Source organism: Coturnix japonica, chromosome 23 (assembly GCF_001577835.2).
Source record: "Coturnix japonica isolate 7356 chromosome 23, Coturnix japonica 2.1, whole genome shotgun sequence".
Taxonomy (NCBI): Eukaryota; Metazoa; Chordata; class Aves; order Galliformes; family Phasianidae; genus Coturnix; species Coturnix japonica.
This window is the reverse complement of record NC_029538.1, coordinates 3,824,561-3,846,625: the sequence shown is the minus strand read 5'-3', so window position 1 is coordinate 3,846,625 and position 22,065 is coordinate 3,824,561. Positions and strand designations below refer to the sequence as shown.

General features: G+C 45.2%; 1 protein-coding gene across 1 annotated transcript; it reads right to left on the bottom strand.

Annotated features, from left to right (window-relative positions):
* Nucleotides 1-1,044: 1,044 nt before the first annotated feature.
* Nucleotides 1,045-21,992, bottom strand: KIAA0319L (KIAA0319 like). The gene is made up of 21 exons (XM_015883229.1): nucleotides 21,879-21,992; nucleotides 20,992-21,159; nucleotides 18,407-19,104; nucleotides 14,312-14,603; nucleotides 12,372-12,473; nucleotides 11,729-11,826; nucleotides 10,871-10,958; nucleotides 10,322-10,414; nucleotides 9,583-9,715; nucleotides 9,071-9,299; nucleotides 8,401-8,524; nucleotides 7,740-7,872; nucleotides 7,290-7,438; nucleotides 6,842-6,993; nucleotides 6,513-6,651; nucleotides 6,043-6,202; nucleotides 5,597-5,739; nucleotides 5,157-5,279; nucleotides 4,538-4,628; nucleotides 4,100-4,191; nucleotides 1,045-2,516 (listed from the first exon to the last, which is right to left on the bottom strand). The coding sequence occupies exons 2-21, from the start codon at nucleotides 21,131-21,133 to the stop codon at nucleotides 2,329-2,331; spliced, it is 3,369 nt and encodes a 1,122-aa protein (XP_015738715.1). The 5' UTR covers nucleotides 21,134-21,159; nucleotides 21,879-21,992; the 3' UTR covers nucleotides 1,045-2,328.
* Between the last annotated feature and the right edge of the window lie 73 nt (nucleotides 21,993-22,065).

Genomic DNA, 22,065 nt, shown 5'->3' with positions numbered 1-22,065 from the left:
AACCCCTCCCCTCTTTATCCACCAGAAACTCTCGGTTGAAGGAATCCCTTGTAGTCTCGATCCAATTAACGCTGCAATCAGACGTGGGGAAGCGGAGCTGGGCAGGTTGGGCAGCGCTATGCAGAGGGATGAAGATTTAAGAGCCAACTGTTTTAGGAGCGGATGGAGACGTTGTGACTTATAATCACCTTAACGAGGGGCCGAAGTACGTAGATGTGAATAGAAATAAAACGAGTGGCTCCGAGCATGTGTCCAACAGCCTCCGCCTCCAACTTCCACACACGAGCGTCTCTAATTGTGAAATCATAATGCATAGCAATGCAGAAACCTTCCCCGTGCAAGGTCAGAGAGGGACCACAGGGCTTGGATAGTGAATGAGCAGCACTGGTGGGGATGTGTGGGGTGTGGGAGGATATGAGAGGGGTGTGGGAGGATCGCATTGACTCTCCCACAATCTGGGGGCTGCCTTAAGGGTGCAGAGTGTCAGAGGTTCCCCCTCATCCTCCTGCCCCGTGCGGTGATGCTGAGCATTGAGGGTTAACAGCACGGGGAGGGAACGCCAACGGGGAGCACCGCGCTGTCATAGAGCCGCGCTCAACGCTGACAGATGGATATGGAGGGAAGTCCTGAGCAGGGGAACGCAGGGGAACGCCGCAGCAGCTGATCGCGGCATCTCAACCACCATGTGTTTCCTATGGAGAACTTTGAGGATAAAGGAACCAACCTCAGCTGTGCAGGTTTTAGTTCTTCCCTTTCCAACACTCTGATCTCTGCAGCACGGAGAGCCAGCACAGCTCAGCCACTGCAGAGAGGATTTCCCCACCAGGACAGCAGGGATGCGCAAGGCAGAGTCCTCCAACATGGAACGACCACGTTTGCTTCATCCCCATGTTCCCTCGTGGTCTGTTCATCCTCCATCCAAAGGAGAGGGGTGGTGGTACCCAAACTCCAGCTGTGATGGGGCACCTCTGCATCGCAGCATCCCTGAGTGTGGTTTGAGTGGAAGACAACTGACGGCCCAGCAAACAAACTCAGCAGCCAGGATCACATTCAGCAAGGGAACGACCCCTCGCGTTCGATAGTGTTTAATCTTCAACTCGCTCGACACAAATCAGTAGTGCAGCAATATAAATACAACTGAGGGAGTCGAAGCCTTTTGGCTTTCACAGCTCAAAGAAAACAATAAAATAAAAAGCCAGTGAAATGAGTCTTCCAGTTTTAAACACAAAGAAAGGCAAAAAACAAACTGCCCAACCAACCACTGAGGAGCAGCAGAACCCTTTGTGCCTGTATGAGGATGGGGGTGCAACCCATGGAAGCAGCAGAGTGATACAGAAGCGGGTATAGGAAAGGACCAACCACAGCTGAACCACAGGTGCCAGCATTCACCAGGTACTGAGGGTTCCCCCTCCCCATTGCATTTCCAAACTGAGATATGGTTGATGTTCAGACTCAAGGAGGGCTTAAAGTCCAATAGAAAGTGCTGCGGGTGCTGAATTACATCGCAGAGCTTTGGAATTAAGTCTGCTGTGAGACAGGGGAACCAAAGGTGAGAGTCCTGTCCCTGCTCTGAAATCAAACAGCAGAACCTGCAGCAGGAGGGGGTCTATCAGCCCAGCTAATGACCACAGACAGCTCGGCTTCCCCACACTGCCATCCCAATGAGAAAAGGCTGAGTGTTATCTAGGATGGCTACAAAACCCTCTCCCTATCTGCAAACTGATGCAGCATGACCACAGTGTTTAGATTCCTCCTCCTCTATGCTACAAAACAGCCAGTGCTTGTGAAAGGACGAGTCTAAATTAAAATAGTGCATAAACCATTAGGGAAAGTGGAAAGAAAAAGAACAAAATGGACAGCAGTAGTTGATGGCGAGCTGCTGGAGCCTGGAGGGAGCTCAGAGCACAGCCTGAAGTACAGCTCTGACCTTCCTTCTTCCAATGAGTTCCAAGGCAAAGGGCCTGGAAGTCCACAGGTGCTTCCTCTGCTGCAGTGAGGTGGGTTAGGAGGGTCCTGCACATTCACAGTTGCTCCTCGTGGCTCCGTCCTTCCAGATCCAGCTCTGCCTCTTCTGATGCTTCGCCTGTGGCTCACAGTTGTCTTCTCCTCCCTTTGATTTCCCTTGCAGTTCAAATTCAAGTACAACCAGTTTTAACCGAACGAAAAGAAACCCATAGAGTTATTTTCTAGGAAACAAGTTAGCAGCTGCTGTCCTAACCAAAGTGGCCTCCAAAGGCCTTTGGAGAACAGGGACGGGAGTGGCCTTCTCCATCTCCTTCCTATTGAGCTCCAGCAAAAGGCCACCTGAAGGGAGCTATAGGATTTAAGCTATAGGATTTCCTCCCTCTGGTTCTTGGGTTTCAGTGTCACCTGGCCGTTGCGCAAGGAGCCGTTCTGGCTCCGGAGCAGTTTCCCTTTCTCACGGTCAGGCCATGTGAAGATGGCTTCGTCACTGTCCAGCTCCGACTCCGAGTGCATCAGGCTCGTGTTGAGGACCTGGGCTTTCTGTCTGCCACCTTTGAAGGAGAGAGATTTCCAGGTTAAAGCTACACTCAGTACCGGACAACCACCAAACCTCACTCCATCCCTCTCTGTCTCATTTTACTGTCAGGTCCAAGGCAGGTCTTAGCCTGACCTCCCCATATTTGATAATCACTCTGCATGCTGAAGCCAAAGCCAAAGTGATCCTGTTCCAGAAACCTTGTTGTGACAGAGGTCATGCAGACACTGCACACAGTGTGAAGCACAACACACGGGCAGGGAAACAAACTGCAGAGTATTTGGGATCTGCCTCCCTGACCTTGCTTGAGGGCACTGCCTAGAAAGCTCTCTGGGGTTTATGGGCTGTGGGAAAGAGAACACGCAGGTGTGCAAGAGGAGATCACTGTGTTCTTACTACTTCCCCTACCCTCATCTCAGCTTCTCTTGCCTGCGAGGGAAGGGAGATGAATTAATAGTCTGCATTTAGATTAAAGCACAAGGATAGGAGAGAGGCATTTGCTGATATTGTCAGCAGAGGAGATATTTAGCTTTTCCTTCATGTAGAAATGCAACATTTCCTCTGTTAGGAAATGCTCCCTGGACATGTCTAGAAGGAAGGAAGACCTCAGCAGCCAGCCCTAAAAGCAAGACTAATATTCCCACTCAAAACACATTATCTCAGCAGCTGGAGCACTACCCAGCATTTGGCAGGGCCACGCTTTGCATGCACCTTCCCATTTCTCCCTCCTCTCCTGGTCAATCAGCAGGTGATAAAGGCTGATATCAGATACAACCACAGCAAAACCACTCCTGCCTGAAATAACTTTGCAAAGCACCTGGCAAGCACCCTGTAGAACAGCAGCATGGACAGGAGAATGCTGGCTAAGAGCACCAAAGACAAGTGATCACCCCTCTGGAATGGGCCCACAGGCCTGCAGCCACAGAGAACACAGTGGTCCTCATTGGTGTCTCTCTTATGAGAAGCATTTGATTCCAGCTAAAAATCAAGGGTGGGTTAAACTCTCAGAGCCTCGTGCCCACAAGGACAAGAGTGGAGACACTTAGAAACAAGTTATTTGGAGTGGGAGAACATGAGGGCAGGCACGAACAGCACTCTCTGCAGGCCACCAAGGATGTTGACGTTGCTTGGTGTCCCTTTGTTTACCAGTCAATGTCAATGAGCTCAGTGAAATGCTCAAAGACACTGAATTCATGCTTAGCTTTGCCAAGGAATTGCATGCTGGCAAGAAGCAGACTGACCAAAACAGAGCACAGAACTACATGGAAAGCCTGAGAGCAGAAGCTACAGCTAACACCCAGTCCTGCATTGCTTGGATCAGGTCGGTCGGTCTCTGAAGTGCTTATGTGCATCCAACTTTGTGATGGGAAGCAGAAACACCAGGACTATACCAGTTTCAGCCCCAGATACTTAAACCAAAGAGTTAGTTAACTTGATTAAATAGCCTGTCTACAGATCTGAATCAAGCTGAGATCTTCTGAGACTCATCCATCAGTGACTGGCATCATGTTTGTTACACTCTGTGCCTTTTAAGCCCACTGAGGAAGTGTTCTTAGCAAGAATTCTGGAACCGCTGAGCTCTTCCCTCTCATGTTTTACCTGCTTTGGGATTTGGTTTTAACTCCAGGCTTTCTTGATCTGTCGCATCCAAAATCTTGTATTTGCTTTTTCTTTTGGATTTTCCTTTTCGTCTAAAGGGGAAAAGACAGAATTAAGAGGCAGGAAAAAAACCCAACGCTCATCGATCTTCAAAGCCAAAGTGCTTGCTGATTTCAGACTATGTTAACATCAGAAAGCTAAACATGAAAAACATTGCTTCAGCTGCACATTTATAGGCTAACCCAAGTCTCACTTCTTAAATGAACCCAGAGTTTTAGGACTTCAATGTTGCTCTTGAAACACTGAGCAAGAAAAACTAACATCACAGGGCTGAGCAGGCAACCTGCTGGGACTCTGGGTTTGAAACTCTTTCACCTCCTCATGCAGCCACTTGGCTCTGAAGCACTGATACAGTGGGGGTTATGGCATCAGTCCCACCTCTTGCAACAGCAGATCACCATCCAGGATAAGATTCCAAAGGCAACCACAATGACGAAAGATGCAATGATCACATACAGCACACTCCACTCTGAAAGCAAAACAGCCCAGAGATAAAGACATTTTGGCAACTCATACAGCTGACAGTGAGCACTTTACATGACTACTCTTGAGACAGAAAAAAAAAGGCAGGCTTGACCTTTTGTGGAATTATAGAAGCCAGCACCCATCACTGGCAGGATGGAAGCCAGAGGTTTGGGATCTGCAGTCTTTCTGCACAAGTTTGGGGTTTTTTGTTGTCTTTTGCTTTAAGAACTTGCTTTCCCGTGGCTTGAGATCCCCTATGGGACCACAGAAGAAAAGGGGTGTAATTTATAAACTGAGAATGGACTCAACTCTTGGCAAATGCTCACTAAGAGTCTCTGAAGGAGTCACTTTCCTATCCACTATTTCCTATCTGAAGGGTATGCTCTGTGAGACCCAGATAGGGACCACCTCCTCATGCAGGAATGATGCCAGAGATACAGTAAGCAATCAGGCACCTTTTACATAGCATACCTCGGGCTACAAACTCTGTTTGCTTCCTAAAGGTGAGCAAAGCCAGGGAGCTTTCACATACCACAGTTACTTTCGCCATCCCCCATCTGCACCTTGATGAAGTTCTCCATCCAAAAAGGGTCACAGACGCAGCGTTTGGTGAAGGAGTCACAGCGCCCGTGCTCAGAGCAGTTCAGCTGACATGCTGGGGACCAAAAACAGCAAGGTGAACTCAGTGACTCACACGGGAGGCAAAAAAAAAGGAGAAGATGCTGCAATATGGTCAACCACAATGAGGTTTTTACTCCAATCTAGTCACTGTGCAGCTCATTCCCTTAGCTTAGGAATAATTGCAAGCAGGAAGAAGTGCAAACGTAAGCATCTAGGCCTGATGCCAAAGCAGCGAAGTCCTGCTTCATTAGCAATGTAACATAGAACACGCTAAGAAAATTCTGCCTTTCTTGCAAGCATCCAAAATGAGTGCAAAAGGCGTTAGTTCACATCACAGCAAATCTGACTTACTGACTGTGTTAATTTCCAGTGCCCGGAAGATGAGGAAGTCTGACTGTTGTTTCCGTAGTTCATTTTTTAGGGTCCAGGCCACCTCCCGTCCTTTGAATATCTGGTGGGGAGGCTGGTTCTGCACAAAAAATACCATCTTCGTGCTGGAAGTCAGATAAAATGATTATCTACTGCTTCTCCAAACACCAGGCAGTCATTCCCTTCTGTCTGTTATCATCAGGACTCAGAACCCCAAATGTATTTGAAAGCTGAACTTCAGGTAAACCTGGTCATGCAGATGATGTCCATTGGGACATCTGATCCAACCATATCTTCAAAGCTGGAATGGCTTTTAGTTTGCTAATGGCTTTCTCAAGTCTACTTTCAAACATCTCTAAGCACAACTTTCCAAGTAAAGGATAGCAAAGACCTGCTTGACAACACATCTCTTCACAGACAAATCCTACCTTTGCTCAGTGTAGGGCTGGATCTTTTGCACAGTGATGTCTGAGTCAAGGACCCCCAGTAGAACTCCTATCTGTCGGATAAACATGCCCTTCTGCCTCTCAGTCAGCTGGCTGACATTCACATCCAGAATGATCTCCACGAGGTTATTTTTCCTAGGATCTGGTGAGAACACAGAGAACACAGACCTTCAGATCTTCTATTTAACAGCGCAGGTACAAGTCAGGTTTCTAGAATCCTTCTAAAATGCTTCTGAATCCAAGTCTATGACCCTCATATGTAATGACAAATAGTAAGGATCAGCCTCCTAGAACCACATAAAAATATGATTATTTTCCCCCAAACATTTGAGCCATTACATTCTGAACTGGGTTGAGAATATGCAATTTTATTAAAGTATATAAACTATATCCAGAAAAACAGAAGGCTGATGCACTGTAGGCAAATGTGGTGCTGCACAAAAAACACTCACCAGGTTTGACTTCCACTGTGGTCCTTTCCACATCACTCTCTCCTTTGGCATCTGTTACTCTGAGATGGAATGTGTAAGTCCCTTCTACCAGATTGGACAAGAGAAGGACTGGATGGTGGTCTGAATTATTTAAGACCTCCTGGAAGGCAGAACAAAGCAAGTATCAGTAAACCAAGCACCAAACTAGCATGATGTATAGTTGTATTTAAAGATAACACTAAAAGGTAACCAGGGCAATGATCAGCTTTACATTTCCTCAGGAGCCATCAATGCTCCCTCTCACAGACTGCTGTGATGCTGCAGGATGCCATTTATAAAAGGAACTTTACCCCAGCTGCAGGGCTCCCCTCATCCCGAGTCCACAAGTAGCTGACAATTCCCTTATCATCAGAGGATTTTGATCCATCCAACTCAGCTGTATTTGTAGGCAAGGTGATGACAACATTTCCCGCAATCTTTGCAACTGGAGGCTTGTTTATCTCTAAGCAAACAGAAAGAAACAATTGGAGAGAAATCTGGTAGTGCCCAATGAAAAACGACTGCCTTAGAACCCTGCTGTAACCCAGAGATCCCCATCTAACACTGGTGGAGAGAAGTGCAATTAAGTACTGTGGGAATCAGTGAAAAATATTACTCCTCCAGGAAAGGGCAGACATTACAAAGGCAATTTCAGTGCTCTGCATATTATTCTTCATCCATTCCTCCTAAGTTTGCCTCTTGCTCAATTGCTCAGAGATAACCTTGGCCCCAGGTAGTTCTGTGTATGGCTGGACGTACCTTCTTTGACAATAACGTTGACAGAACTTTGGCTCTGCAAGTTCCTCTCGTCCTTAACTGTAAGAGTGAACTCATACGTCCCGACCTGAAGGCCTGTTACAGTGGCGATGCTGCTGTTGGCATTCTCCAACTTGACACCATCTGGTCCCCTAAACAGAGAACAAGAGGATCAGTTTCAGCTCAGAGGATGGGAGCTGACCACGAGGCTCAAGCAGAGTTTACATGGATGGAAACACAGTTGTCTGGAAATACAAACTGAGTGGCAGAAAGCAAAATTATTTTCTCCAGTCACAGCTATTTAATCAAGAGAATAAAAGGCAACAATCGCTCTGGTCAGTGGTGAAGCCTGTCAAGGCTGACATGACAAGGACTGAAGACAAGAGGGGTATGTGTGGTGTGTCTTGTTTGCAATTAAAGACTCAGAAGAACGGTCTGGAAGATGATACGCACCGTGTTTTTTCCCAAAGAAAGGAGACTATTTTCTGGTCATCCGAGCTCTTGCTGCCATCTAGAGTGGTGCTGTCCACAGGAAGAGTTAATTCTTTATCAGGACCAGCATCCGCCTTTGGGGGCTTATTGTTCTCTGAAAAAGGATCACAATATTCACACATATGCCAGAAAGGTGCAGCCTGCTCCCCAGCATTACAAAGTTCCTCCCCTGTATATTTTCTGCCCATTATTTCAACCTTAACTCAGGCAGTGAGTCAAAAAGCAGCTAAGAACTCAGATCAGAGTCTTACTGACACATTCTACACTAAAAGGTAGATTAATGAAGTCTAGGAGTTCTGATTTTTGATTCTCATTCTCTAAGCACTGCTTCACTTTTCCTGCTCCCATCCCCCAGGACTTAGGCACTGTGAGCAGAGACAGCACTCAGGAAATACAATCCTGCCATCACAGGTGGATACTATTAACTAGATGACATTGTGTAAAATAAGATAACAGCCTACAAAGGTAGTATTTGTAGACACCTTCTTAAGTTGGTTCATCAGCAATGTAATATCCTGTAAAGGTCCTCAATTAGAGCAGCTTTTCTGGAAGCATCAGGGTATGCTGGCAGAACAAAGCCCACCTGGAAATGAAGAAGCAAAAGCAATGAAGGGCAGCTTACCTGGCTGGACTATCACAGTGACCTCTGCAGTGGACTGGTGCCCAGCAGAATCAGTCACTATCAGCTGGTAAGTGTAGTCACCTTCCTGCAATGCAGAGAGCTGCAAGACTGGTGTCCTCACCCCCTATGAGAAAACATATTAATGTATTGAGAAGACTCCCTACACCAGTGATTACAGATCTGGAGACTGCTCTTAACCACTATCAGCAGGTTCTAAGTGTTTATTATTACCTCCTGTTAAAGGAACAGAAGTCTTTGCCACTTCTGGGAATCTCAATGCCATCCTGACTCTTGTTTTAGTTAGCTAAAAGATGACTCGGTCAGTCTGGCTCCACACCTTTGGATAGCACTTAAACATCCATACTACACCACCATTGATTTAGCATTCACTGATGTTCTGAGGAGTCAGCAACTGAACAGACAGAAAACACACTTCCCTAGCAGCCACATAGGTTAAAGGGAGATACACGCTATGCTGAGACCTGCTATATGCAACAATAGAATCCAAAGCTATCAAGTTCTCGTTTCTCTTAATACTCTGTTCTCAAGCAGTATTTAAAACTGCATTGCTCAAGAAAGGAAATCGGATGCCACTGAAAACCTGTGGCTAGACTAGTGCACCAGCTCAGCCATAAGCTAATAGAGATGAGTGTAAGCGACCTGCACTGACCTGCATCTCCATCACCTTCCCTTTGCTGTTAGGGCTGAGCAGCCACTCGTAGCTGACGATGCTGTGATCATCAGTGCTCTGGTTGCCGTACAGGGTGATGGAGTTCTGAGGCAGGGTGATCACTTGGTTTGGACCCGCGTTTGCCACTGGTGGATAATCCACAGCTTTGTTCACAGTCAAGTTGGCAGTGGTAGTGTCACTGGCACCATCTGAGTCCACTACTGTTAGACTGAAGCAAAAACACAAATGACTGTGAAAGCAACTAAGAGTCCTGATTACCAGAGCAGAATATGAAACGGTGGCTGGATAGAACAGCAAAATGCTACAGACTAAGAATAACAAGTAGCTGGATAGCTTTTCTAAAGTGAAAAGCTATAAAACCACCTGAAAAGGTAGGATTGCAGAGTACATCACAAAACACTCTTCCTGTTTGTTTGTAGAGCAGGCTGCCAGGTTGGGAATATTGCACATTTTATCCCTAGGGAACAAGAACTGATGAAGGTATAACCTACCTGAATGTGTAATTCCCAGGAACCAGGTTGGTCAGTGTCAGTATGTCAGTGTCACTGGAAAACTTCTCTTCTCTCAAAGGACCCTTCAGTTCTTCCCAGTGATAGCTGACAATTTTATCATCATCGGTGCTTCCTGTTTCAATTATGAAAGAAAATGGACATACAAGGAGTTGGAAAATGATGCTTCACAATCCCAGATGTTCAGTTCCTCTCTTCAGTGCTGAGCTTAGTGAGCAAAAGCTTTTTTGGTCCAAGCCCAACCTCAGATACCCAAAGTGTCTGCCCTCATTTACTCTGTTACAGAGGTACATCTGAATATCCTTAATCCCAGGTTTGTGTGTTGAGGAAAGGGGAAAGAAAACAAACACAAAAGCAAAAAATAGAAATAAAATAGCACTAGTCCTGGACAAGTTGATCCAAATGCATTTATAGAAACTCCTAAAAGCTCTGCTGTGTGGGTCAGGATCATTACAAGTGATGTGTCAGCTAACCAAGGCATGTGAAGCTTAACACAAGAGGCCAATTCTTTTGATTAAGAGCCTTTTTTTCCCCCCTAGGAGAATCTCTCAGGGCAGTATCTTCAAAAGGAACCATGGAGAGGCGCTGGTGTGTGGGCGTGCGGATTCCTCCCTCCCAGCAGAAGCTGATTCTGTTCATTGAACTTATCCAAAAAGGCCAACCCAGAACCAAACACAAAGAAAGCAGGCATAGCAGACTGTTTAAAACAGGAGGTACTCACGGCTGCCATCGATAACAGTTGAAATGGTTGGCAGTGAAATCTCCTGGAACGGTGGGGAGACGATGGCAACAGGAGGACGATTAACTCGAGGCTCTGCAACAAAAACAGAGAGCAGTTACAACGACATCTACAGGCAGACCATGGTACAAAGCCCCAGCTGTGGAACTACAAAGCTACTTTGCTTTTGGGCACTAGGAGTGGTGAGCAGAGTATGTGCTGCACATCTTCCATCCCACCCAGCTCTGTCTATCCCTTCAGACTCTGCAATATATAAAATATATAAAATAACTGATAGCCCAGTGAATCTAGGAAAGAAGTACTTCTGTATTAGTGTTCCAGCCCTTGTACTGGGTGGTTGCCCTGCACGTGGTACAGCAAATAGCTGTGTGTATTAGCATAGCTTCACATTTCAGGAAATGACTCAACACACATAGATACACACTGAGATCTCAGCACAATCAATTCTCATGATGTTAACATGGGGTCCAGTCAAGTAAGCAAAACAGAATGACATTAAGTTAACAAAAGATGCGTTGAGACTGAACTCACTTGGATTCACTGTTACATTCACATAACCCTCTCCATGTGCATTTTCACCATCGACAACAACTTTGAATTCATACAGGCCAACAGTAAGCTGGAAAGCAAACACAGACAATTATTCACCTTTGATCAAGACAGCAGAACCACCATTTGACCTGCAGAAAAGTCAAGTCACCATGCCTTGGTACTGTATTAGAAGCACAAAACACACAACCCTGCTCCAATCTATGCATACAAGGCAAAGCATGGCTTCCAAGCCAAAGTTTCTCTCTGCATGGTATCACATTTAATGCCTGCACATTTTGTTCCGAGTGCAGAAAAATCAGTGATGCTCAAAGGAATGTCCCATAAAAACAGCACTGTATATTCATACAATATTTAAAGCCGTTCTCTTGTTAAGAAACCCCATGTGCAGAAACCAACAATCCTTTCATTCCTTTAGATCTTGTCTAAAAGCAGCAGCCAGGGACATGCTAGGAGGTATTCCATCGCTCTAAGCTAATGGAAGCAGCAAGTCCTTTTAGAGAGGAGCACAAAGCTTCCAACCTAAACAGATCACTGCAGTGTTGCAGTAGTAGAAGCACTCACAACCTTTTGTTAATGTGAAATGGTGTCATTTTGAGTTTGACACATCACATGTAGGCAGCTTTTAGATCCTGAAATCCATTTTTCCCCCTCGTTCCAGAGCAACCTGCTTTTTCTAAGGGATTTAGAAGAGGGCTCGTAGTTAAATGTTGGCTGCTTGCCCATCACGTTATTTCCTTTTCACTGTGAATTCATACATAAGTCTCTCCTGGCTGCCAGGATTCCTGTTTCTCCACTTGGCATTCCATACAATAGGACACCAAGCAGCAAAAGCTTTACCTTAGATAACTTAAGTGTCTGGGAGTGTTTTCCTTCCATTTCTCCACTGTAGTCTTTTGGATGAGTAATCAGTTCCCACTCGTAGGAATAAGTGGTTCCTTGAAAAAAAGAAATAACAAAAAAGAAAAGCTCCAGAAGTTAGTTTTTAAAAGACTGCCTTCCTGCCTGCTAAAGAAAAGCAAAGACATTAAATATTTATAAGGCCCATTCTGCTGCACTGAGAAATGAGACTGCTTAGAGCCTGGACTGACTGCAGCTTTTTGGGAATATACCCAAGAAAAGAGACAATCTGTGCTTCTAAACACATTTATTCCACAGCCAAAACTCATCTTTCTGCCTGTAAGGCATTAAAGAGCTTTGGAACAATCACAACTCAGGATGCTAAGATAGAACAGCTTTATTGTGCCCACAAATCCCACAGGCACAACATAATGCCAGTTTCTGAACAGGGACACATCTCACCTACCCCTGCTGCTGTGCATGGTGTATCTTGCTTGCCTCCACCCCTGCTGATGTTACTGACACGGAAACTGTTTTCTGACAAAAGACACCTTCAAGATTGCCCTTATTTAATGCTGTTTGTAGTGTCTGTTGGTTATTTCACCATCACCTGCCCTCAGCAGAATCCCCAGGGAAGCCTTACCAGGTGGTGGCTCAGGAAGCACAAATGCATTCAGCTGAACTTCATTCTTTGGCAAGGTCACTTCTACACTGTCTCCAGCAGAAACTACCAGCTCCTTCATAACTGAGAAAGACAGAATTGAGAGAGAAACAGAATAATTACATACATAAAAACCACCTTTGCTTCAGAGTCTGTGGAATAAAAATCAGCAGCAAATAGCTGTATTTTGTAAACACCTCATCACTCGGTGTAACTCCTGCTTCAGGTTTCAGTCTCATTGTTAAAGCGCAAGCACTAATGGGCAAAATTACCCCGTCACCTTCAACTCTTTGCAGATACTGGGCAGCTCCTGCTCCTTTTCTGAAGAGCTGAAATGTGACCCTCAGGCCCTGCACAGGGGCCTCTGTTCAGTCAGGTCCAGCAGGATGTGAAGGGCTTTTTTTGCTGACAGGTCTTTGGCAGAGAACCCAGCTGCACTCTCATGGCAAAGCAAGAGAAACATTGCTATTTACCAAACTGCATTTTCACATCTTTACAAATATATGAAGAATCCAAGGCATTTCTTAGTTGAAAAACTGCTTGGGGGCTACACCACCGAGTACAGGAACTCAAAATACAAACCAGCTCCTTTGGTTTATGTTTTCTTCTTATCCTTTTCTTTTCCAAATAGGAAATCACTGCAGCACTTACTATGAATTTTCCACCAATACCATCTCAAATAAACTAGTAGATAAAGAAAGCTTACTCCTTCCTAGTTTGATCCCAATGACAGCGTTTCAAAGACAGGGACCAAAAACCCAAGTAAAGATAGACAGGGAAAACAACAGTCAGTATTTAGCCTCCCTTCCATTTGTTTAATAGCCATTGGAGTCAACCAGTGAACTAAAAGAAAACAAATTTATCAGATCCTTTCCCCAACCCCCCATATTACTCCACCTCCTGAGATTTTATAGCCCCATCAATCCTTCCTTTTCCTCCTGAAAAGAGTTCCAAAGCAAAAAGAAATCTGACCTCATCAGAAAACAAACAGAGAAAAACTTAAAACTCTGCTGAGAAAAAAATACCCTTCACGTGACCATCTCTGCACCATTTAGCAAAACAAGGAGCTATGCTGCTTTTCCAGCACAAACCACTGAAGATATTTTAAATAAGTTTTTCAGTTTTAGTTGGGTTTAAGTCCTTAAAAAGAATGCTAACTTGTTGTCAGCACAGGCATCCAACCAGCATCCTGCCTAAAATGTCCTTGGATGCAACATTTCCATTTGCTTCCTTGTAAGGGAAAAGAAACCCTAAATTCAAACGAAATTCAGACAATTGGATTAACTGAATTCTGAGCTATCACACAACCAGTACACATTGGCCAGTAGGAACACAAGTCCCCATGGGATGAGCTAATGGCCTGTGTGGGTTAACAGAGCTGCCCAAAGTGCGTTTTTGTTTTCATACATCCTCAAATGTTTGCTTTAAGAAATACCAATGTGAACAGAAATGCCACTTCACTGCAAAGCACAGCGTGGGCGAATGGCCAAGCACACTGCTCTTATGCGCACTGACATTTCAGAGATGGAAGACAATCAGATGTGCTCCATCTTGAACAGACATTAATTAAGGTTTCTGCTGAACTTGATAGAGAGCAACGTGTCACAACTGCTGAAATAATGCTCCACATGATTGTGCCTCATGCCACATCTCAACCTGCACTTTGGGAATGGAGATAACACAGTTACTTTCAACCCATTCTTGGAAAGAAACTCAATAGTCATAAGCAGATTTATGGTGGCAGTATCTCAATCCAGGACCTCATGAATTAATGGGTATCAACCACTGCATGCACTAACACACACACCTCAATATTCTTTTGATGGTACCACCATTAAAATACTTCATGTTTTTCAGTGCTGCAATGGTTTATCAACAAAACCTAAAGAGGTGACCACTGAGGGATCCCTGCATGCTTTCACCTGGTGTAGTCGCAGTAGTACTCGGTGACACAGCAGTGTTTGTCTGGACTGGAGAAACACTACTATTGGTGGGAACACCACTTGGCATAGAAGTAGCAGCCTGCATCTTCGTTGTGCTTTTCCCCTGCACGGGGCTGATGGTGGGCAACGTATCTGAGGAGTGGGTTTGGACAACAGCATCATCCAGCAGCTCAGGCTTCTCTGTCTTTCCAGCAGCCGTCAAGCTCAGCGCCACGGGACTGGAGAGCGTAGCTAACACTGGTGACTCTGGTGCAGATGTTCCTGCATGGATCTGGAAAGGAAAGAGTAGCTTTAGTTGAACTGAGCTCAGTTTTGTTTTGCTGTGTTGGTTTCACAGAGGATCAGAATTCCATTGGATTGTTCTATATACTGAACTCCTCCAAAAGTTGTTCAGTTTCAGGGATGCTGAGAAGCCTGTGGGTTGTTTCACCCCATAAGGATGATGTTTTACTGCTTCTAAATGTTATTCCATGTTATTCCATTTCTCCATGTTATTCCACAGCAAAGAGACCATTTCTAGCTGAGCAGAATGCCAGTTGAGAGCTCAGATCTAAGCACAGCATCTGAAGTGTCACTGCTGTTGACATGGCAGATGTGACAGAAGATTTGGGCTCAGAACTGCAGAGAATAGAACTAAAAGAACAGAGAGGTGGAATAACACAGGAGCAGAGAACAAAGATGGGGAACTGGGGTTCATTTGGGGCATTTGTTTTGGCCATGTCCTCCTTGTACTAAAGCTGCACAGCTGCCCAGCACACAGAAGGAGGGCTGCAATGGCATTTTTATTTAATAATCAAAGATTTTCAGCTAGATGAAATTTAGTCCGAATCACCCTTCAAAGCAAGGTGGCCTGATATAAACAGCCCTCAGTGCGTGCCAGGGGAGACACTGCCGGGGCAGAGAGCAGAGCCTGAGGGCAGAAAGCTCACTCACATCCATACAGGATGAACCACTTTATTGAAAGTAATCAAAGCAGCAGCAACAATTTCCTTACTTTCATCAGAAAATTCCTTTCACGGAGCCCCATTCCAGCTCAGCCCACCAGGCTCCGCTCTTGACAATTCACCTTCCACCATGTAGTACACGTGTGCACCACATTCCATCGAGGTAACCCTACGTGGGGAACATCTAAATGTTTAAGATGGAACAACTCGCTGCTTTTCACTTTGGAAGCGTTTTGGAACTGGATTGCTCACTGCTGCTCCTCACTATGGGAAATGATCATAAGCTCAGCAGCCGGGCAGGAACTCAGAGACACTCAAGATAGACTGCTACAGGAAGGCACACAAAGGCAAAGCCTCCATGTCTGCACAACACCATAGGGAACCATTTCTTGCTTAGTGAGAATCGACCCACATGGGCTGCAAGAACAGCTGTCACAAATAAGGGATAGCAGCTGCAGCTCTGCTTTGCTCAGTAATATTATCACTGAGATGGATGCTTCCTTGAGACACCTTGAAATGCCTAAAATACCTGACAGTTAAGAAAGACCCTCTTCCTCCCATAAGTCTTCAGGATGAACTGACAGCCAAATGTCTGTGTACAGCTCAAGTGAGATAAGCTTTGCCTGGGGCGACATAACAGTCAAAAATGCCTCTGATGCTTGTAAGCTGAGACATTTCTTATCTTTACCCAATAACCCCAAATTCTTTCAAGCAAAGAACAGAAGATCTCATTCTTGGGGATGAAGGGAAGACTAGAAGTTTGCCAGCTGTCCTACCTTATTAGCTTACAAAGCAGAGAAAAGTGGCACAGAGGCCCAAGAGAACCAGTGTCAGATGCTTCTTCTTCCAGCCCTTACCTGGGACAAGTGACCTCTCTCCCTGTCTGACAGCATTATGTCTGTAAAATTCAAACACAGCAGCTACGTGCATCAGAACCTGCACTGAACTCAATGTACCTTAAAGAAAAACACCCGTGATCCAGAACTCTGTTTCATCTTTCAACTTAAATGGGCCTTTCTTTGGTCAGAGTGGTGTGCATATACAAAGCAGGCGCTCTGCAGCTTTGACTGCACCTTCATTTGTCTGCTAGCTCTGCTGTAAAAACTGGAACCCTTCTTATCAGCAGTGCTGCACTTAAATACTCCTCCTGACTGGCTATTACATGCACTGCTGGGTTCTAAAATTGGCAAAGCATCTCTACAACAAGGTGAAAAGATTTTGGTGCCTGGCAAATATCACTCACTAAAGGAAAAGCCCAAATTTCCCCTCCTTAGTTAAGGGCAGATGAGGGTGCGCTGCAGTTTACCCTGGCACGCTTTCCTCTCACCTGATCAAATTGAGCTCAGATTAAATCCTATCGATCTCACCATGTATGTAACTTTACTTATTTTGGCCCCAAACCAACTCAGCTTGGAAACAGTCCCCACTTTGGCATCTCCCTCCTACAAAGGCTGGCCAGGGCCCAAGAGCGAAGCCTTCAATGTTGTATCCTTGGCCTAAATTAAACTGCTCTCTGATCAGAAATGTGAGGACAGCTGCATAACTTGACTTATGTTTTGCTGGTGAAAGTTGGATGGTTCCCTAGCCAAGGAATTAGCCCAGGGCTGGGCAGCATCAGCCTCAACTCAACACTCCTGTTAAGGTGGTTTTTTCTTAATTCTTCCTCAAAAACTGCATCCCAAACCTCAGAAATGTGGTTGCCAGGAATTTCATCACCTTTCAGGAAGAATCTGTTGTTGTGATGAACCAGAATTTCATCAAAGAACCGGATTTTCTTGCTAGCAAAAACCAGAAAGGTGAAGGAAACCCATTCCCCATTGCATACACCCAGCAGTGCACCTTAATGACAAAGAGAGCACTTGTGCAGATGGGGAATTTGGATACTTAGCAACATTCACCCATTGATTACTCCATGTAATTTAATATTTGCAGCCCATTTTCTGGCAGGCACTGAACAGTAATAATGAATACAGAGAAACATGCTACACACCAAACAAGCAGGGAGATACAGCAGCTATTCAAGAACAACAGAGCTCTCACTATGAGTTACGTGCAGAGTAAGTGAGAGAATGGGGACACTGTAAATCTCAAATACAAGGAGGGAAAAAGTAGCAGGGTAGAAATGCTGCAATACTGCAGGAGAGAGAGAAAGCTGAGCCTTTATGTCAGCCCTGGGTCTGGAAAATCAAACATTTGTAAAGTCCTGGTGCATGATTTCACATGGCAGCAGGGCTGCCCTGCAGCAACACGTGGTGCCCCTTGGCTGCTCTCCACATCCTGCTCACAGCCCCACCTGGAACCACAATTTGCATTCAAGGGAGAGAAAGAAATTCAGGCATTTCCAGACTGTAGCAACAGGAAAAGGCATCAGGCTTCAACACTGCCAAGTCCTGGAGACGTGGCAGAAGATATGTAAGGAATTTCACAAAGGATTCCTCTTGTTTGACCATCATCATTTGTGGGCTCTTCTGTATGTGTTTAGAAATGTATATATTAGCAGATTTTGTCCACTTCTCATCTGGATTTACTGCATTAACACGGCATGTGTTTGCAGTAGAGACTGGACTGGTTTCATTCAACCAATGCCAATGAAAGCTTCTGGGGATCTGAGAAACTGAACGCCTTCAAAAAACAGAAGAGGATGTTAAGATGCCAACACAAGTAAGCAGGCTGACATGGGAAACCCTATGCATAAAAGTCTATAAATAATAGACTGCTATTAAATATGTAAATAATCTGGCTGCTTTTGATTCTGTGGATCCAAAAAGGTACTTTAATGGGTAACAGCTGTCGACTCTCAGGTGCTTCCCACTGACATTACAACTATCACACCTCACTTTTGCACCTCATTTGGTCAGTACATTCCATGACTCTAATTATTACTTCCATCTTCCTTCTCAGTTTATCCCAAATAGGAAGAAGTGGGGGGGGATAAAACAACTCACCCCCGCTCAAAAAATACAAAACAAAGCAGAAAATGAACCCTTGCCTTTGCCTTGCTGACAGGAGGCTGAAAGCAGACATCTAGAAAGTTATTCTATCATTTAAACATTCCAAGTCTATACAACAAGAGCAGGACAGTGACAGCTGTCCAAGACAGCCCCATTGCAGCCCCATTAATCATACTCACCTGTAGGAAGCCAACACTGTCTGCATCACCAGATCCATTCACATTATTGCTTTTAGGAGGGAACGGGCTTTTGGTTTTCTGCTCTTGAGGATTCTGCCCATTTTTCAGCAAGTCTTTCTTCTGATTTGGATGGGCCTCAGGAACAGGCCTATCCTCCCCCAGGTGCTTTAGTACTTGATCCTTCGGGCGCTTTGTGTCACTTCGGTTGCTTCTAGATCTGCTGCCTGATGTTCTGCCTGCAGTCTCACCACTGGGGTTTGCTGCTATATCCCCTTTCAGGAGCTGCACCCCATCATTTGCCAAGCTCCGTTTCTGTAAAGACCTCCACAGTTGTTTCTTGCCCTGGACTGGGTTGCCCCAATCTAACCACCTACGAAGCCGCGTCTTCACATCATTTTCTGTTTGAAGCTTTAAGAAGTGCTCTGTGCTTTTGGATTTCTTTAAAAACACCAAAACAGAACCCGAAGCACCGGTCCTGTTTGCTCGACACGTAGCAGACATGGTGCAGTTCACCTGGATACACATGTTTTCCATGAACCAAAAGGCATCACAGGCAGGGCTCTGGCAGCAGGCAGCCTGACAGGACTTCATGGTGTGAAAGCCTTCCAGAAGCTCTAAGTGATGATCTTCCCATGATTGCAAATGTCCACCAAGTAGGATCTTTGCTGGCTCACATTTAGATCTGTTCCAGCTTGCATCTGGGAATGAGAAAGACAAAAATGATTCTCAGTCTTAAAGCAGTCAGCAATAAATCCTTATTATTACTGTCAGGACCAAGTTACTGTACTCTGCCCATAGTTCTCCTTGAACAGTGCCTTGTTTCACAGTATAAAAGTAATTACCTGTCAAACATTTCTTTGCAATTGAAGTTACTTCAGTTTCAGACTGGGGGTAAAGCAGCGATTGCTTTAAATATGGCTTTGTTTTTTCCTAGCATGAAAAACTGGAGAGCTTGCAGGGATCAATGGATTAAAGGCATCCAAAATTCAGAGCTCTGCAGATTAAGGACTCCCTAAAAATAGACTGGTGACCTATGGGACTGTTACACTGTGCTGTGTTCAGCATCCAAGGCATAATAGGTCACTGGATGATTACTTTACCAACTATGCCACTGGACTCTGAGTCGTGCAGCTGGAGATCTAATCTGCCCCCCTCCCTTTTAAGACCACAACACAAATGGGGAACTTCTTGTTTCCCTTGTTAAAGTAGTCATGATTTCCTTTTTCCTCCTATTTTTCTAATGAAACACGGAGCTCACAAGCAGCAGTCAGCTTCTATCAACAACCCCAGGAAACTCTCGGTGAGACTGTGACATAAATGAGGTCGGCTACTTCCATCACTTGATTTCAGAAGTCCACATTCCTGCCACAGAGGCACTTATCTCACTGCTGATGTGGCAACAGACTCCGATCCTCAGAATCACGGTTAATACCCAGAGTTGGCAGCACAGATTTGCAGTGACTTCCCCCAATATCAATCCCCAATATCTCTGGAATAACATTATTTGTCCAAAGAAAGGGAGCAGCCATGAGAGATGCATTTCACTGTAATCCACTTATCACAAACATCACAGTGGGTGTTACAGCTCTTCTGTTACTCATCATTAAAGCCTTTCAAATACATTAACTTTGTTTACCCAGAATGGATTAGACACCTGTTTAAAATAAAGAGTAATGTCTGTTTTCATGTTCCTTCCACGTGGAATCTCTTGCAACACCAAGAACTTCAACCCGAAACGGGAACTCACACCACGTGAAAAGTTTATGATACAGCAGACAAAAGGAAGCAGAAATGCTATTTATGTTATTGTGAGCTTGTCATTTCTTCCTCTCATATATAAATATAAACACTGCCCTTCTCAATCTGCAGAGTTCCTGTCCCTCTGATGCAACTCACAGCTCTGCTGAATGGCAGGGAACTGAAATGGCTAAGACCAGTTTCTATTAATAAGCTCAGGTTCATAGATTTAGGCAGTTAATACCCAGTGACAGGGAATTAATGATTAACAACTTGACTGCACAGGCTTTCTTTTAATCTGTCATACGTAACCAAGTATGTCAACACAGTTCCTTGGGTAACCCCATATGAGCACACCAATTTCTATGCACCTCTTGGTTTAGTTTTGCTTCCTAAGTGATACAAGACCAAAATAGCAGCAATTCTAGTGAAAATAGTGTCCACGTAAGGATAACTATGTCTAATATCATCACATTTGTTTTCATACGTGCATTGGCCTTCATGGTTTTAACCTATTACATGCAAGCTTCCATGTAAGAAACCCATTTAGTGTATTTACTTGAGCAAGAGGCTGGTTACTCAAGTTTGAACAGGAAATATAAGAGCAAACATAAATTACCCATAGGCAAATAGACTATTGACACACACTGTCTGCGGAGACTTTACAAACACAGGATGCTTCAAAACACTCTTACCTTCCCAACCTCCTCCAATAAATGCTCAAATGAAATTACTAAGCAGAGTCTCGTTAGTTCCTTTTTGGAACAAGGGGCAAATCCTCATCTCAGATAAAGCAGACAAAGATACAATACACAATACAGACAAGGTTCCACGCAGAACACAATCACCTGTTGAGGAGCACAAGGCACACAGGCAGGTGCACAGGTAAAGCAGCTTCAGGCTTCTCAGTTCCCTTGCAGGTCTTCCCCAGAAATATTGTAGTAGAAATGGAGCATTAATGCTGAGCTTGGCTTCCAACCTCTTCTCCATGGCCTTTGTGGGGAGCAACGGGGGTTCTGGAAACATAGAAGATATCCTATGGACATTGGTGTGCTCCTGCAAGGGCTCACACAGCATGATGAACAGCACAGGGTGTTTGTAGAGGAAAAGGAACAGCTAATCTTATCAGCTGAGCACAGCAGATAAGCAACCATCCATGTCACAGTGCTAAAGAGACCTTTAGCAGCACAATTCCCAACTACCGAACTACAGCACAACTTGTGATTCCCCACCTTGATTCTATCGCTTTCAGCAGCAAAACACCAAACAGCACCACATCCAAAGCTGCATTTGGGCCTTTTTTGGCTCAAATAGGGTGATGGATCTTCAATTAGCTCCTCCAACACAACACACACATTGACAAACACACATTGCAGTGATGTCAGTGCTCACAGCGGAGCTGCTTGGTGCCAGTCACTAACAGAGCCAGAACACAGCAATGCTGAGCTGTATGAAGATAAGGGCACGTTCTGCTCTATGGGCACAAAGCAGAAAGCACTGGGTGTAAATGTGGAGCCTCAGATGTCCCTGAGACCCCACAACCAGCTCTAAGCTGCGATACATTACCTTCATCAGGGATAAATAGTGCCTGTTTGCAGGGGTAGCAGAGCGTTATTAGGCACAAGCTGTAAGCAGCAGCATCACAAAACTGACTATAGGAACGACACCTAAAGCTCGTTATTAGCAATATCCAAACGGAACCCACCCCACCGAACCCGAACCCCGCACCACGTACCAGGCCCGCATGGTGTCCACTCCTCACGCCGGGCGGCCGAGCCTCCAACGGGCCGAACCGGGGGTCAGCACAGCCCCCAACCCCGCATCCATAGCGGCTCAGCCCGGAAACACAACGACCCCTTCCGGATCCGGAACGGACCCACCGGGAGAACCGAGCCCGGTACCGTCAGCTCCGGGCTGAGCTG

What these genes read in the sequence shown, in the direction of transcription:
- KIAA0319L (XM_015883229.1), bottom strand. Translation starts at nt 21,133, where the DNA reads ATGGAGAAGAGGTTGGAAGCCAAGCTCAGCATTAATGCTCCATTTCTA. An exon ending in TTTCTTTGGGAAAAAACACG is followed by an intron (nt 7,439 to 7,739) that starts GTGCGTATCATC and finishes TTCTCTGTTTAG; the next exon opens with GGGACCAGATGGTGTCAAGT. An exon ending in AAAACCAAATCCCAAAGCAG is followed by an intron (nt 2,517 to 4,099) that starts GTAAAACATGAG and finishes TCTCCTTCAAAG; the next exon opens with GTGGCAGACAGAAAGCCCAG.